We start from the raw sequence: 18,625 nt of genomic DNA, 5'->3' as shown, positions 1-18,625 counted from the left end.
TACATCCACCATAAATTGTGGGTAGAAAAATAAGGAGTTTGTGACCAGTTCAACAAATCCAGTCCAGAGTACTTCTGCTGCTGCTACTGCTAAGTCGCTTCAGTCGTGTCCGACTCTGTGTGACCCCATAGACAGCAGCCCACTAGGTTCCTCTGTCCCTGGGATTCTCCAGGCAAGAATGCTGGAGTGGGTTGCCATTTCCTTCTCCTGGGTAAATGTTAATTGATAGAATGGATGGAGCTTATACTTATAAAATCATTACTTTAATTATTTATTCATTTTTAATAGTTTATTATTAAACAAGTAAAACAACTTAAGAAATAATCTTGTTGGAAAACAATGATTTCAAGAAATAGGCAGAAAAATATTAAAGTTGCTATCTTTGAAGATTGGATGGGAAATTAGCACCCAATTTTAATAATATTGAAACTAAAAGCACAATATAAATAAGAAAGGCAAAGGATATAATCTAAAGCTGTCTGTTTAAGACATTGATTCTTAACCTCTGGGGACTAAAGGATCCCTTTGAGTATACTATGAAAGTGATAGTTTCCCCAAGAAAAATACCAATAGTCACATACTCATAAAATCTGGTAAGACACTTCAGGGTGTTCTTGGCCTTCTGAAGCCCATACATGGCCTTTCTAGGCATCCATGGCCCTTGGGTTATAAAAAACCCTAACAGAAAACTACAGCTACAAAACGTAGACCATTGATTGTTTCAGAGATCTAAGAAACTCGAGAAGTGCCTAAAATAACCATAAGCACAATTTAGAAGCTGAAATTCCTGGGCTGTTTATAAATACCTGGATTTCATTTTGAAATATAGTCAGAAAGCATTTAGTTAGCATTTCCTATTAAAGTTCTGAAAATGTAGATTACTTTTATTTGATGGAAAAAGTGCTGTATCTTTTAAAAGCAACATGAGAGAGCAATAGAAGGATTGAGTTGAAACTGAGAAGCCTTTAGGGCTCCTTCCAAGACATTTAAACTTGGACTAGTAATTTAGCTTCCCTGAGCTTCAGTTTTATGCTTTGTTATAATACAGTCTTGTACTATCTTATTTGTAAGTCCTCTCTATGGTCTAAAATTTCATAATTTAAATTAACTCATCTAAATCTAAAGAGACGATAAATAAATAACTTCTAAAAAATGAGAATAGCTCCAATTATTTTCACAGTAATAACATATTATCAGGAAGTGATTCAAAGCTGGACATAGTTGGATTGCTAAACGACTGAATTTGCAAAAGTGGGCGATAATTAAGTTGTTACACTCAGTCCTAATTAATTATTAATGACTTCTCCATGACTTTGAATCAGAAGAGTTTTTTTTCAGGAGAGGTTCTGACTGGGCTGTCTGAATGATGAATCATCTCCCACACCAAGGTGGTCTTCCCCAGCTCCAAGGTACTCATAGGAACTACCAGGAAATTTGACTGTGGTTGCCTGTGTTGTACTTGGCATTTTACTTTAAAAAAAAACACACAAAAAAAACCCCCTCACTTTCAGTATTGATATCACCATGCTTTAGCCTGCAGAAGCAAAAGATTTTCTTTGAGGAAAAGTGCTTGACATTAAAAAAAACAATGCCCACAGCCAAGGCTCTCATCATCTGAATTCACTCACCATTTGTGTGGCTTTAAATGTGGCTGCACACACACCAGTTCTAGGGATCAGAAATGCATCTGGGTAGCAGAAGCCGGATAATGTGGCCTCCTCCACCCCCTTTTGTTGTCTGTTTTTGTAGCATATGTTAGCCACCAAAGAGACAAACAAGGATAAATGCTTTTCTCCTTTCCCATCTGGTTCTCTGCCAGAGATACAGGGCCTGCAAAGCATCAGATTTCAGTGTCCCGACTGCTGAGAAATCCCACTTTTTTGTTCTCTATCCATCACCATTCTTCTTTTCAACAAATATTTTTCCATCAAGTACAAAGCAATGGAGTCCAATAAAATCCAGGGTTGTTTCCATTAACTCCCCTCCCAATTCCTGGTCATTAATAATGCATTTGTAGGATAATATTTTTGCACCTTATTTCATAGAACTGTGGTCTGATATAAGGGCTATATATCCACAATATTTTGAACTTCTGAAATGAAAAATTACAGAGTTTTTCATATATAAATGAGTTCTGGTCTATGAATCAACCAACAAGTCTGTTGTTTGGACCTCATAATACATTTCTTATGGAAATAACTTTGAAAATGACACTAGAACTATAGATTAGAAAAGAGATACAAGAAGAGAGAGAGAGGAGCCTAAACCAACATACACTACATAACATTACACATCCTCTGCATTGCAAACATTTGTATCGTTTGCATGTCTGTTCCGTAACGGAAACCAAGAAGCCCTTAGAAGCTGGTCAGCAGGGTACGGGGCAAGGACTGTTTCTTTCAGGTGTGTAAACAGTGAGTCTCATAAGGAGATGCTGGTTGCACCTGCCACATGGAGAGTTGCGGCACTGTTATGAGGTAATGCTGCTGTTTCTTCTACGTTAGGAACCTTCAGAACTCCACAAGCTGAGGACTGTGTGGCTGCTGCAACTGTCCACATTTGCAATTGTAAATTGGATGTTTCAATATCAGAGGTTGCCAAAATGTGATTAACTCTGCTAAATAAATGGTTATAATCTAGAAGTTTGTTTGGAACTGTATGAATCTATTAATATTTTCAACTGGCTAAATGAGCATGGCTATATAATACCAGAGTAGTAATTTCTTTTGTTAAAAATTTTCAAGCATTCAGAAAACTAGAGAGAATAATACAGTGAATGTTCATAGCTCTATCACTTCAATTTAAAAATCATTATGATATCTTATAATAACCTATAGTGGAAAAGAATCTGAAAAAGAATAGATATGTCTCCCTGAATCACTTTGCTGTACATCTGAAACTAACACAACATTGTGAATCAACTATATTTCAATAAAAACATAATGATTTTGATTCATTTTCATTAGTTTTTTTTCCTTCTAATTGCCAAATATAATGCAGCAAAACGTAGATTTCATACTTTAGTTATACAACTCAAAAAGCACCTACATTTTCTTATGTAGCGACAATGACATCATAACTCCTAATAAAAGTATTCTTATTCTGTCATGCCATGTTTATAATCAATTTTCTCTCATTGCCTATAGAATATATTTTATATTTGGTTTGTTATCTAAGCAGGATTCCCCACAATACATTTGGGGGTTATGTATCTTAAATGTCTTTGTGTTTGGAGCAGTCCCATTTCCCTATTTTTCTCACGTACAATTGACTTGCCAAATCTATGTCCGTGTGATGATTGTCAGCGATGTTTTTTCCCCTTAAGCAGTATTTAACATGTTACTTTATTCCTTATATTAACATATCCTTTAAATGGACATTAACTTTGGAGGTGAGCAACCTCTTAAAATATCATTACAGTGTACTGATTTTGTAATATGTAGATTCTAACAGATCATTTAGATTTTGATCTAAAGAAAAGTAAAAGGTTGTTATCTTCCATCATTGATGGAAGAAAGAATAATGTGATCGAGATGAAAAGAGTTCCCACATTGTTTAATATTAATCATATACCATAACAAATGTTTTATATATGGGCTGCTCTTTTTCATGCTACTTGTCTGGTTTCTCCATTTCTTGAAGACTCTGGCACAAGGGATTCTACTTGAGAAATGTTGGGAGATAACATTAGAGAATTCTAGACCAAATTTTAAAGGGTCTTTAATTCCCAAAAAAGGCCCCTTTACATATTTGACTTTGAAATATGCCTCAAAAATGGACTGCAAAATGGGGCATCTACAGTCAGAGAACATTTAGGCATCTACTTGAATAAGCAAGGACAACCCTTGCTACTGCAATAGTAACTTGCTACATGAGTGATTATTCTGTGAAACCAACTCCAGAAAATGAATGTAATACTTGGTTTTCTTTCCCCTGGTTATGCTTTGTTATTATTAATCAACAAAGAGTAGTTGATAGGTGAATAGCATAAAATGACTTAAAACGTGAAAGCATGCCTTGGCCATAGTAGCATCTAAACACAGCAACACTTGTAATCCTCAGAACACTATTGTGTGGTTACTAAAGTGGAAGTGTCAGTCCTCAGCTGTGTCCCACTCTTTGTGACCCCACGGACTGTAGCCTGCTAGGCTCCTCTGCCCAAGGAATTCAGGCAGGAATATCGGGGTAGGTTGCCATTTCGTTCTCCTGAAGATCTTCCCAACCCAGGGATCAAACCTAGCTCTCCTGCAGTGCAGACAGATTCTTTACTGTCTGAGCCACCAGGGAAGCTAGATATTATTATTATTGTCATTTTAAAGGTAAGAAAACTGGGTTACAAAAACTTTAAGTGACTTCCCCAGTACCACATAATAATAAATAGATGATTCAGGAACTGAACTGAGGCAATCACGCTGTTAACCTCACTACTGTACTATACTGTTTCTTTGAATATATGATGAGCTGATTGCTATCTTATTGCTATAAACAACAGAAGATAGAGAAATTTCCTCTGACTCTGAAAATTGCAACATTTTATAACCCATGGGGAATTTTAATGTGAGTACTTAAATATTGCATATAATTTAATAATAACTATATTCCTTTTATTTTAAAAAGGTCATCGATAACCTTGGTCCTTTGGAACTGATTCTTAATACTCCTAGCCATCATAGAGTTCATCACGGTGAGGAAATTTGATCTTTTCTTCTTTTCTTCTTCATTTCTTAAAAAAATGATATTATTTTGTATCATTTCATCACAATTACCCAACCTAGTCAGCACACATTTTATAAGTAGGCATTTGCTTCTTCTTTTGAAGCTGGACAAACCTCATCTTCAAAGCAAGGACTGGAGGGAAAAAACCAAAAAGAAAAAAAACAACCAAAAACCTTTACATGTCTGGCTTTTAGATTTTCCTTTTTCCTTAGATCTCCTCAGATGTAGTGGGAAAAAGAGTTAACCAGACGATGGAGTACACACTTCATAGAATCTAGTGTTGTCAGTGAAAAGATATTTTTAGGAACATCATTGTTTCGAAAGTATAACTTCCTTTTTTAAAAATAAACTTAATATTTTGTCTCACAGGCAGAAACCGTTATTGTATAGATAAAAATTTTGCTGGAACTCTTATTATATGGGATAGAATTTTTGGTAAGTAAAAAGTACAAGCATTTAAAAAATTGAATTAACTCCTTAATTCACAGAAAGTCAAAGATCATATCATTATTGTTTGTCTTCCAGGGACATTTGAGGCAGAAAATGAAAAAGTTGTATATGGTCTAACACATCCCATTAATACATTTGAACCTTTCAAGGTGCAGGTAATGTTATTGATTTTATTCTTTCTGCATTGATCACATCTTCTTATAAATTTTGTATTTGAAAGAAAATTTAGTTGCTGAAAGGTAAAAGTACATTACATTGACCTGAAAAAAAGATTACTTTAGCTGTAGAAGAATTTGAAAATAACTCTGGCACTCCAAGATTTGAATCAAATTGGGCCAAATAAATTTGAAAACAATTCATCACCACAATTTTTAAAGATGTCTGTTACCTAGAATTAAAAGAAATAGTTCTTTAGCAACATACCTCTCAGAATAGACCTGAAATATATTCGTGTGTTCAGAAGGAGTGGTAGTAAAATGTATAATTAAGGCTGATCCCAGAGTAAGAAAAATATTTGCTTCAAGGCTACATGACTCTGGTTAGAAATTCAAGGTGAGGCCTCTGCCCTCGTCTTCTTGGACTGAGGTGTCAAGAGCTATTATGGGTGGGTTAGGTCTGCACATTACCTCACCTGCTAAGACTCTTTGCCCTGGACTAGTTTTCTGTCAGACATGTGGTATTGGTTGTGCGCTGGTCTCAATGGTTGGCACTAGAGAGATGAGGAATGTCTATGAAGCTCTGATCCGTCAGCAGCAGACCACCGCAAACCCTCCCTGGGGTCAGGACTAGTAAATGAGAAAAAGATAAGAATACTTGAAAACCTGAGGAGGTCAGTCAGTGACAGCTCTGTCCAGGGGACTGGATATACAGCATTCAGAAAGGGAGAAAGTGCAGGCTCATGTTGGGTCTGCTTTAAAACCTACTTCCTCAAAGTTTTTAAGGAAATTTAAAGTAAGAAAATTGACATTTATTGGGCTTTGACTATACGCAGGGCATTACTAACAGCACAAATATTTAACCATTGTTAAAACTTACTAAGGTTTATCTTCTGTTCAGATCAGTTCAGTTGCTCAGTCGTATCTGACTCTTTGTGACCCCATGGACTGCAGTTTGCCAGGCCTCCCTGTCCATCACCAACTCCCAGAGTTTACACAGACTCATGTCCATTGAGTCGTTGGTGCCATCCAACCATTTCATCTTCTGTCATCCCCTTCTCCTCCCGAGTTCAGTCTTTCCCAGAATCAGGGTCTTTTCAAATGAGTTAGTTCTTCTCATCAGGTGGCCAAAGTATTGGAGTTTGAGCTTCAGTATCAGTCCTTTCAATGAATATTCAAGACTGATTTATTTTAGGAGGGACTGGTTGGATCTCCTTGCAGTTCAAGGGACTCTCAAGAGTCTTCTCCAACACCACAGTTCAAAAGCATCAATACTTCAGCGCTCAGCTTTCTTTATAGTCGAACTCTCACATCCATACATGACTATTGGAAAAACCATAGCCTTGACTAGACGGATCTTTGTTGGTGCAATGATGTCTCTGCTTTTTAATATGCTGTCTAGGTTGGTCATAACCTTTCTTCCAAGGAGTAAGCGTCTTTCAATTTCATGGCTGCAGTCACCATCTGCAGTGATTTTGGAGCCCCCCAAAATAAAGTCTGACACTGTTTCCATTGTTTCCCCATCTATTTCCCATGAAGTGATGGGACCAGATGCCATGATCTTCATTTTCTGAATGTTGAGCTTTAAGCCAACTTTTTCACTCTCCTCTTTTTATTTTCATCAAGAGACTCTAGTTCTTCTTCACTTTCTGCCATAAGGGTGGTGTCATCTGCATATCTGAGGTGATTGATATTTCTCCTGGCAATCTTGATTCCAGCTTGTGTTTCATCCAGCCCAGCATTTCTTATGATGTCTTCTGCATGTAAGTTAAATAAGCAGGGTGACAATATACAGCCTTGACAGACTCCTTTTCCTATTTGGAACCAGTCTGTTGTTTTCATGTCCAGTTGCTTCCTGACCTGCATACAGATTTCTCAAGAGGCAGGTCAGGTGGTCTGGTATTCCCGTTATCCCTCATGTCTTCTGTTAGCCTCAGTTTTTTTGTTGTTGCTGTTTTGTATTTTTTTGGTGGATAAAACTGAGATTCCCAGGATTTAAATAATTCCTCCAACTATTCACAGTTTGTCAGATTCAAACCTAAAAGTAGAGTGGGTTGAAGGCCCAGTTCCAAACTTGATCAACTCAATTTTATGGAAAAGGCTGTCATAAATTGACTTCACTTTTCAAGTGAAAGGCACTTTTATGTCACCGTTCAGAAGAGAAATTTTATTATTTCTCTTTTTTCTTCTCAACTAATTGTATTTTCTCTCTCTCTCACTTTCTCACTCTTAGATGCTACTAAGAATGTGATGGATTTTTTTTTTTTCAGGAAGATATTAGCAAATATTTCCAGGTACTTTTAAGAAATATTTCTAGGTACTTTCTTTATAGAACTGAAGTCAAGTTTCGAGATAATACACTTAGAGACACTTCTTCATTGGGTGTGATCTTCTCTTCATAATGTAGAGATTAAAAAGGAAATACAGCTTAGTCTCTGTCCTCTAAGAGAGAGCCTTTCAAACCTAATGTGCATATGAATCATGGGAGGATCTGATTAAAGGATGGGTTCAGTAGGTCTGAATTCCATCCAAAACTCTGTGTTTCTAACAAGCTCCCAGGAGATGCAGACACTGCTGGTTGATGGTGATCCTTTAACTAGCAAGACTTGGGGAGTGTACACGTGGAGGAAAAAGGGCTCTTATTCGAGATACAATAAGAGGTTGAAAACTGCATGGCATGAGCTGCACAAGGAATTGGATGATTAGGTTTTGAAGACACAATATTCGGACAATCACAGGTCTTTATGAGCTGCTGCTGAATCTCTGTTCAATAATCCAGGCTTCTGCCCTCAAATAAAATTTCCTTTAGCATAGTAATTGTCAGAACTGTGTCTAAGGTTTAGTCTTCTCATACTCCCTTATATTGTCAGAAATATCAAATCAGGAAATTGTAATATTAGGAGTCCCTCAACTTACAAAATTGCATATCTACTTTCACTTGTATTGCTCTATATTTAGCAAATTTTCTCACCTTCCCATCAGAGGATTCAAAAGCAACTTAGAATGGTCCCTGTTAGATAGAAAGGGCTTTTTTTTTTCCTCCTTTATTTTTAAGCATAGATCATTCATTTTGCTTTCCTTTGGGGTCCAGGTATTTCAGGCCATTGGCAAAGAAATAAGTGAGAAAGTGCTCCTTATTTTAAAACATTACCATGTATTTCTCATGGCTTGTGTCTAGAATGATAGTAATACAATTGCAGTCAGTTTTTAAAATAGCAAAACGGGTAAGTGTATTAATGTGTGCCATGTCATTAATTTTCTGTATTATTATTATTTTATTACAACGCCTCAACTAAATCCTGCATTGTTCCTTAATTGCTTTAGATTCCTTATTGTAATATTTCAAGTAATTTTAAAAGCCATTTTTATAATGTTAGCAATTTAAATTCTGTAAGAGATCATGAAAATGCACATGAGACCACAAAGTCTAACAGAACCAAAACTTCTTTCTGCATTAATTTATTACTACACTTATAATAGAACTCATTTTTAGAGTTTATAGCTGATGCCCACTATCTAGGACTATTTTTAATTCTATGATGCATTATTATAACATGTGTGGCATATATAGCTAATTATCCTAATAGCCAATATTTAATGAGTACTTGTCATGCATGTGCGTACTTTAACTTTATACCTATCAAATGTGTTTATTTAAAGAATGTGAATTGCTGCTATAAGCCTCAAGGTAAACTTTTGACTCAGTAAACTTTTTTCTTATTACAGAATATGAAAAATACTTATAAATCTACCCTCAGAAATGGCACTGAAATTTTTTTCTTAATGTGATATGTTTACCTGTAATTCAATATAGTAAATAAAATTATTTTAAAAATATATAGCAGATATGCCTATTTATATGATTCTAGTTCTACTTTAACAACTGTTTAGCAAGTCTAGAAATGATGTCATTCGACATGGCTTGTTGAGTGCGCAGGCTGCTAGTTAATAGCATTGGAAGTAAAGTCTCTGAACTCATTGTTTTATTCTTTGTTGATTTTCTAAGCCTTTGCCATATTTTAAAATTTCAAATTTTGTGGAGTTTCAGAAATATTGATAAGAATACATTTAAGCATAAAGGTATACAGAATGCATAGAATAAATTTCAATTTATAACACAATTGCATATTAATCATCATTAGCAAATTATATATAACTATATATTAAAGAATAATTTATAAATTGCATTATACAATAAAATAAAACACATGATTTAACGTATGTAACCTGTTTGTTATAGGATTTCCTTATTTCAAATGAATTATATTTTTATTCTTCTAGTTCCATCATTTAGTTAACATATGGACTACATTCTGGGCCACGCCTGGGTTGTTCAATAAGTTTTCTGTCATATTTAAAGGACCAGGATGGAGTCCAGGTAAACCAAGACTTGGACTGATTGAAGAAATCCCAGAGGTAAATAGTGTTCATGAATTTGATGATAGGAAAGATTAATTTCCTATTGTCAGGTCTTCAGCCAGCCTGTAATTCATGCTGACTTCATGCAAATCTGAAAAAAGATGTTTCCTGAGGTAGATGCAGTCACGCGATGTGTAACTTAATGAGTGGACACCACCTAGGGGCCAATAAGAGGGGTGCCCTCTTCCAGACGGATGCTGCCTCTTCCTAGGGAGCGTGGTTTGGGGCAGAGCACCAGAGACTGGTTTTCTTGGCTCAAACCCATAGTCGAGAGCCTTTGTGTAGTGCAGAAACCACACAGACATGTGTGGGTCCATCACAGAACCTAGAATGTGAGAGATGGAGGGAGCCTTTTGGATGATTCTGTCCAGTCTTCATTTGTCTATGAAAAATTGAGATCTCCAGAATTGAAGGTCTAAAGCCACACCAAAATGATGTGGTTATTGGATTAGACCACAACTTTATTAATTCCCTAGTGGAATAGTAGCATTAAATGCAGAAATCCATTAAAACTAAAACATTAAGCAAAGTGGAGATGTAAGACATAGAAATCCAAATGAAAAATTCAGTTTCAATATGGAATTCCTCTGATGAAAAAAGAATTTCTTTCCATCATTCAGCATATATGTTGCGATTGCTTATCAAGATAACTGTCATTAATAGTAATAAAAAAAAATAAGCTACTCTTGATTTCAGAGATAATTAGGAGTATAAAAGTTAGCCAGTATTTCAAGGAAATGAAAATCATATGTTTTATTTGAATATGTTATTTTTCAAAAATCTCCATTTAAATAAGGATGTTTTCTCTTGCAGTTACAAAAGCTGCTGTGTTGGAATTTCCCAGACACCTGGTTATGTTCACAGCTAGTTATAGAACAACATTTTAAATTGATATAGGTGAAAATAGTTTGCTTATTTCAGCTCCAGAGAGTCTAGTCAGCTATGGTTCATTTATTATTTTCCTTTTTTTAATAAATAATTCTAAGTGAATATTTTAAAGTCATATTGATGCCTAAATCTGCATTATAAGGATAGGATTATAGTGTTTCTGGGAAACTGTAGTCTGGGAAAATTGTTTTCAATAAGACAGTGTTTCTCTTTGAAGCAAGATTATCTCCACTACCCCAAATCACCTTCCATTTTCTCTTTTGCTATACTTCGATGTGTAATCATGGACATATTTTAATATGTCATATAACATGTTCTTTTTTATGTTAATCATCAGTATCAATTCTTACATTGCTCTATATAAAGCAGACAAGATTAGACTCATAATGTTTCTGAAATGAGAAACAAGTCTCCTAATTTTCACATTTTTTTCCTATCTGAAGTAATAAACATGAGTAGTTTCAAGGGTCTAAAAAAAAAAGCAAAATCTTTCATTTCTTTTTTCATATCTCCTCTTCAGTTAGTGTGAATTTCAGTGAGAGAGATAATGGAGCAATATCATGGAAAAGTTTTTTTCTGTCTTCCTAGGTCGAGGGGAAAGAAGTTCCTTTCTCATCATCTGCCTCTCAGCTATTGAAGATGTATGTAGTGGCACAGTTTGCTCTGATGCTGGCATTTTATGAAGAGACCTTTGCAGATAAAGCTGTAAGTAGTGCTAATTTTAAATAGCATGTGAAAAAATTATCTGTCACTCTGAAAATGAAAATAAGCTCTCTTTTCTCCGTGTGCTGTATTCTTTTCTGTAGTTTTTTTGAATTTTTGCAATATCTCACATTTAAACAGATAAATGAATTCATCTACAATCAACTTAATTAATTGAGCCAATTATAAGTTAATTATATCCAAAATATATCTGTATAAAGTGTCCATCAAATAGTAAATTATTAATCTAAATGGCAAGTAGGAACTGATTTGCCAGAAATAAATTCTTCAACAATTATAAAGAAAGTATTTCAGAAGTTAGAATTAAATGTTTTGGGGAAAGTGGACTTTACATTAATTTCGACATACTTATCTTCAGTTAGAGAATACCCTGATAACTTGAATTTAGGGGATTTGCAATGTATGATGAACTTTATTTATTGTGTCCTTTCTAAATATTCAATATATTCAGGTCGTCTTACTCAAGCATAAGAGCACTGGACCAGATTTAGAATCTGGATTCTGATGTAGGCATTGCCACCTGGGGAATCATTTTTTGGCCACATAAGAACACCCTCACTGCCTACATCTTAAAGAAAACAAAAATAGCATAATGTACATAACAATGCCCTAACAAACCATAACAAGATAAAAACAGAAGTATTTTAAAATATTTGTTTTATATCGTAGATGTATTCACATTATGTTTTTTTCAAAAAATAGTTAAAACATTTCAAAGAAGTACATACATTATAGTGAAGTAACTAGGTTGGAGACTTCCCCCATGATTCAGAGGTAAAGAATCTGCCTTTAAGGCAGAAGACACAGGAGACACAGGTTTGATCCCTGGGTGGGGAAGATCCCCTGGAGGATGGCATGGCAACCCACTCCAATATTCTTGCCTGGAGAGACCCATGGACAGAGGAGCCTGGTGGGCTGCAGTCCATGGGGTCACAGAGTCGGATACGACTTGAAGTGACTGAGCACGCATGCACAGCTAGTTTGGAAACAGGTGAAATTGAAAGAAGAATGACAGAAGAATGGAAAATCGGTGTCTTTGACTTTGTTACCAAGTAAATACATACCTCATAAAAGAACCTCACTGAGTTAAGAATGTTGAGGACTCAGTGAGGACTCATTCATAGCTCTGTATGAGTAACTGTTAGGCTCTAAAGAAACAAAGAAAAGGGTGTTTCCATTTTCAGCAAAGTGGGTTAGATACACCGACATCTTTTTAAGGTGTATCGGATACCTAAAATTTCTGACAAAATGTAATTTTTAAGAAAACTCTTTACATTACATAGATGAGTTGGCCAAAAAAATGAGGTACTCCTTAGAGGCTGAAAATGTTGAGAAAATGCAAATTCAATAAGGTGCTATTTCTGACCTGACAGCTGTCCCAGGCACTGAATAGTCACTGTTGGTCAGTTCCTTAAGGGACCCAAAACAAAGCTGAGAGTCTACATGGGTAGAAGATCAGTTATAGAATTTCAAGTAAAACAACTGAAAGCAAAAAAAAATACTCTTAGTGAAGGGATGGAGAGGAGGATGAGGAAAAGAAACATAGAACAGAAACTCGCCCTTACTGAAATGGCTTTGAGGAGGCAAAAAAAAAGTCTTCCCCGTGATTTTTTAGCTGCAAACCATCTCTCCCTCAAATATGCATTCAGGATTTACACGAATTATTAGTTTATAAACCTAAACTAAATACATAGTTTGGTGTCAGATGAGGACTCATGTTTAAAAGATTCATGTTCAAATCATGCATAGAGCATTCCTCTCAAACACAAGTCTCAGCGTAGTCCCCAGGTAATATCTCAGTGATGATGAACATAGAGATAAAAAGCACAGAAACACACTAGGAGAAAGCCATCATGACAAAGCACTTAGCAGAAATAACAAAAGAGTTAATAGATTTTGAAAATAAAATCAATTAAAACGAATTAAGTAAATTTAATATGTTTGAAGATGCAAAGTTAAAATTAAAAATAAATTAGAAATTATGGAAAATCAAGATACAATGATGAAGCACATTTAGAAATAATCAAATTAAACTTCTAGAACACAAAAATACAGTGGGCATGAGGAGGTCAACAACTTCATTGACAGTTTGCTGCTGCTGCTGCTCCTAAATTGCTTCAGTTGTGTCCAACTCTTTGCGACCTGTGGATGATAGCCCACCAGGCTCCTCTGTTCATGGGATCCTCCAGGCAAGAATACTGGATTGCCATGCCCTCCTTCAGGGAATCTTCCCAACCCAGGGATCAAACCCAGGTCTCCTGCACTGTAGGTGGATTTTTTAGCTTCTGAGCTGCCAGGGAAGTCCACAAATTTATACTGAAGTGAGTAGCCTTCTCCAGGGGATCTTCCTGACCCAGGAATCAAACCAGGGTCTCCTGCATTACAGGTGGATTCTTTACCAGCTGAGCTACTAGGGAAACCCCACTTTACCATAACGCCACCTGAAGACTACTAAAGAGAGAATTAGTGCTTTAAAAGTGCAAGATATATATATATATATATATATATATATATATATATATATATATATATATATATAATGCAGTGCTAACAGACAATGATATAAAAATAACTGATAGAAATTACCTTTAGACATAAAAAAATAGTGTGAAAAAGTCTACGAAAATGTAAAAATAAAGAAAATGCATATGAATACAAATGGGATTAGTGGGCAGTGAATTCAGGCAAGGTTAATCACTTTTTTCAAAGATTATTGACAGATATCAGTCTATCCATGAAAGCTCTATAGTAGAAGTTGATAAATAAGATATGCAGAAAAATTAGTCTAGTATAAGGTTATGTTAAAATAACTTTAATGTATAAAGGCTTCCCTGGTGGCTCAGATGGTAAAGAATCTGCCTGCAAAGAAGGAGACCTGGGTTCGATACCTGAATTGGAAAGATCCCCTGGAGGATGGTATGGAAACCCACTCCAGTATTCTTGCCTGGAGAATTCCACAGACAGAGGAGCCTGGCAAGCTACAGTCCACAGGGTCACAAAGAGTCTGTTCTAAGGAACAGAATATCCAATTAAATGCAGCTTAAATAAAACTGAAAATTCAGAGTCGAGTATTTCGAAGAGTGATTAGTTTAGCAGTTCAAACATGCAGAGTTTCCAAAAGGCTTGCTTCTCTACAGTTCTCTGTACTTCCATCATCACAATTACAGCAATTCTGGGCATCCTGTCCTGATAGTGACACCAAAGGCAGCAAGTAGTTTCTTAGAAATTTCTTTTAAGAAAGAGAGGGGAAAAATTTCAGAGTATTTCTCAGCAAATGTCCTTTCATGTCTCTTTGTTCAGGACAAATTCATATGCCCACACTGAAACAATAACTAACACCAGGTCATGAATTAACCATGAATATATCGTATGAATAAATCATATTAAGTTATATCGTAATTCAAGCCCTGGGGATAAAGGGTTCACTTTCTTGCTGAGCATATCCCTTCCTTATACCTGGATAAAATCAGCATAGCATTAATACAGAAGAAATGGGGGACATTTTCTAGTTGGACAAATAACTGTATATACAGTGTATCTTGCTAAATAAAATAGATTTACAGAAAGTTATTACAGAGACTATTGGATAACCTTGAAGAAAGCCATTTTACTTTTAAGCATTATTTAAAGACTTTAATGATCTATGTATGTTTGTGTGTTTTTTGCATTTAAAATTAATAATCCAATATTGCTATACAGAGTGACTCCAGTTTTGGGCAACAGACAAGTTCATTTGTGCTCTCACTCCATGTATAACTTAAAAAGAAAAAATAAACTACGGAAAAGACTTCCCTGATTTTCGCAGAAAACAGTGATTTCATTTCTAGTTTCCATTCTATGAATTTAAAAGAGGAAATAGGATACAGTGTGACCAGAAATGCTTTGGAAATATCATGATAGGAAATACACTGGTTTACTCTTTGCTGGTTCATATATGTGCTACACAAATGAAACCAGTTCCATATTGTAGCAGGTTCATTTGTCTTTAGCTTCAAAAGAAACAAAATTTGAAGCCAACAATTTCTTTCAGGAGCAAAGGTTTCTTAAAAGCAGCATGAATTACATTACTGTGAGCAATGCGTGTGTTGATGTCAAACTACTATAATGGTTAGACTTATTAATTGCTTCACCTAGGGCTTCATAATCATGTCTTCAAGTATTACATAATTATCCCATCACTGATTACTTTGTTATTTTAACTTGTTCACCTATATTATGATTAAAATATATGTGCATTAATGGAGGTTAGATAATTGAGTAACACCAGAAAAAAAAGCTTTATCTTCTATATCTAAATATCTATCTAACTTTGATATACTGATCAATACTGAGTACAGTTGGTATTATTGAATTTTTAGACTAAATATAGTCTCAAAATAAATTAACCTAATTCACAGAAATAAAAATGAAGATTTATCCATTTTGACTTTGCAAGAGAGGCCTTAATATTAAGTTCACCAGGAGAATTTGAATGTCTAGGCATGCATGAATGCTACTTGGGTTAAAATGTAGCCAGACAGGGTGTATATTACAATATGTAACTCATAGTATGGTTTTCGCAAGATTTTTCCATTGTCGTAAAAAACTATATGAGAAACTGATGTAGATATGTCGACAAATAGAAATATTAAGTGATGAAATCCTTTTCAGATTGAAATTAGAGTTGGAGACAGCTTCATCCTTGACACAAATTAATTTTGAAAAGTGCATTTGCTTATTTCCCACACATGTTTTCCTTTGCTAAAAACATGCTGTGCAGCTAGGGGGAAAAAAGTTTGCTTATTTGCAAAATTCTATAGTGCCTTTGTAGTCTCAGGGATGTTTAAAAGCATCTGAAGACGTTAAAATCCAACAGAAATATTTTTTTTCCAGATTGACTGTAGCCAATAATCACACAGAAAAAGTTGTGGCTGACTTGTAATTGCGGACCCTGCTGTAGTCTGACAGGCCTTTCTGTTTACGCATATACCAGAGTAGGTAAATACTTACTTGTTTAATGTACACAAGTTCTGCATAAATAACTCTGAGAATCAAAAAAGCATTTTGATGGCCACCAGAAAGATGTAAAAAGTCACATTCCTTTCTCACTAAATTTGCAGTGCATACATTTAAATATATATTGTTTAGTTTAGTGATATGACCGACGGTCTTTCATGTTGATTTTACTTTAGTAATGCTTGGGAAGTCAATTCCTAAGCTGCCAGGGTTCACTGCATGGGGTGATGTCATGAATATGGGTTTGAAATGGAAATATGGATACACTAGCATGTTTGCAAAGTAAAACTTTAAAGACAATGCTATCTTTTGCAGTAATAGACTCAAAACAGTTTGACTATTTAATAAGGTTTTATAATAGAATATGAGCTTCCCTGGTGGCTCAGATGGTAAAGAATCTGCCTGTAGTACAGGAGACCCAGGTTCATCCCCTGGATTGGGAAGATCCCTTGGAGAAGGAAATGGCTACTTACTCCACTATTCTTGCCTAGAGAATCCCATAGTGGGCGACAGTTCATGAGTTGCAAAGAGTTGGACAGAACTGAGCAACTAACACTTTCACATGATAGAATGTATAGTAAAGTTAGTGCAGATATGTCTAACACAGATTATTTAGTGATACATTTCAAGTTAATGAGACATTTGGGATTATTCATATAAGTTTGGAAACAGGTTTTTATAGTCTTCAATTCCCCTGAATGCTGTACTCTGTAAAATTATGGGCACTAAAATTTTGCAATCAGTGCTTTCATATTGACAGGTTTTAACAGATCCTTAGGAACAAAAAATCAATATATCTAGTTGTACTGTCATAACAAAGAGTGTCACTTGCTCAGATTAGATCTAATTCAGGACCTACGTGAAATCTCTCAAGTCAGTATTCAATGCATACTGTTTTCCTCCAGTGCAGCCTACTGGGATTTAATTTAATTTCCTAAAGTTTTCAGGTGGTAACTGAAGTAATATGAAAAAAGAAATGTGAGCTAAATTGAGTATCAATTATAATTTAAAGCCATGAAATGAATGTAATAAATGTGTATTAGTAAAGGGAGGATATTAACCAAAGCTGCTTGTCTAATAAGCATAGATTCCAGGAACTTAGAAAAGTGATTCCTGTGAATGCCAATGAAAAATACAGTTTTGTCCATTGTATTGAAATATGATAAAGTGGAAAATTGAAAGTTTAAAATGCCTTCTGCATCAAATAATGGGATATTAACTGAAATTAAATACATCTTCATACTATTGGTACTGTCTTAAAGTTTGGTCAGTATCAGGCAACTCCTTTAGAAGCTTTCATATAATAAATACAACCAATGATAAACTGCTTATAATTTGAGTTAGTATCTCATTTTGATTTATTAAAACTATGTAAAAATTAGACATTTTAATTCAGCGTTGGAAACTCAAAATCTCAGTGCACAGATTTTGAGGGTCTTATTTAATAAAAGTTATCCTCCTGAAAAGGCAGTCTTCCCAGGTGGCGCAATGGTAAAGAATTTGCCTGGGATGCAAGAGACATGGCTTGATCCCTGGGTCGGGGAGATCCCCTGGAGGATAGTATGGAAATCCACTCCAGTGTTCTTGCCTGGGAAATCCCATGGACTCTGAGGCCTGGCAGGTCACAGTCTATGGGGTTGCAAACAGCTGGACACAACTGAGTGACTGAGCATCCTGAAAGGAAGTTTGCCTCTCTGAGACTGTCATTGTTATCTTTTGTATTTTGGGAAAGAACTAAAAGGTGTATAAATGATATTTCTATTTATTTCTTGGTGAAAAAATAAAAGTATCCTATCAAGAGTATAGAAAAAGTTGGCATACTGAGTTTAGTGCAATCTTAAAACAAATACTGATAACTTAGAAAGATTCCAGTGACTCTGGAATAGTTCTAGTGAACATCCAAAAATGATAATATCAATGTGAATGTCTTCCTAAGCAAATGTCATAGGACCCATCATTGCTAAGTTTGCTCAGCTGTGGACTAAATGCTATTCGATACTGAGGCAAGGCCCTTCCATCTTCTCTACCCACTTCCCAGTGAATCTTGAGGTGGTTCATTCTGCTGGTGGCAACTTGTCCTAGAGCTGGCCCTGCTGTGAGCCCTGGGCATTGTGGACTCTAGTTCTCTTTTAGCCTTTGAAAGTCTCCTCATATATGCAGGAGCTGATATACGAGACCTGATGGGCACCCTCTGCAGAAGAAGAGAGTTCTGTCTATGCAGCTGTCTCCTCTTTGGTCCCATCTACCAAACAGCCCCTCCTGGCTCAGACGGTAAAGAA

At 35.5% G+C, this 18,625-nt stretch overlaps 1 protein-coding gene across 2 annotated transcripts in view; it reads left to right on the top strand.

Annotated features, from left to right (window-relative positions):
* The window catches only part of AGMO (alkylglycerol monooxygenase), a 406,391-nt gene that overhangs the window by 193,173 nt on the left and 194,593 nt on the right, over positions 1-18,625 (top strand). For both annotated transcript variants that reach the window (XM_069587585.1, XM_069587586.1), the window contains exons 6-10: positions 4,618-4,684; positions 5,086-5,151; positions 5,242-5,321; positions 9,603-9,737; positions 11,217-11,333. In XM_069587585.1, coding sequence (XP_069443686.1) covers positions 4,618-4,684; positions 5,086-5,151; positions 5,242-5,321; positions 9,603-9,737; positions 11,217-11,333 — 465 coding nt within the window. The remainder of the gene's footprint in view (positions 1-4,617; positions 4,685-5,085; positions 5,152-5,241; positions 5,322-9,602; positions 9,738-11,216; positions 11,334-18,625) is intronic.

The sequence above is a fragment of the Ovis canadensis genome, chromosome 4 (genome assembly GCF_042477335.2).
Source record: "Ovis canadensis isolate MfBH-ARS-UI-01 breed Bighorn chromosome 4, ARS-UI_OviCan_v2, whole genome shotgun sequence".
NCBI classification, from domain to species: Eukaryota; Metazoa; Chordata; class Mammalia; order Artiodactyla; family Bovidae; genus Ovis; species Ovis canadensis.
This window is presented reverse-complemented; position numbering and strand designations above follow the sequence as displayed.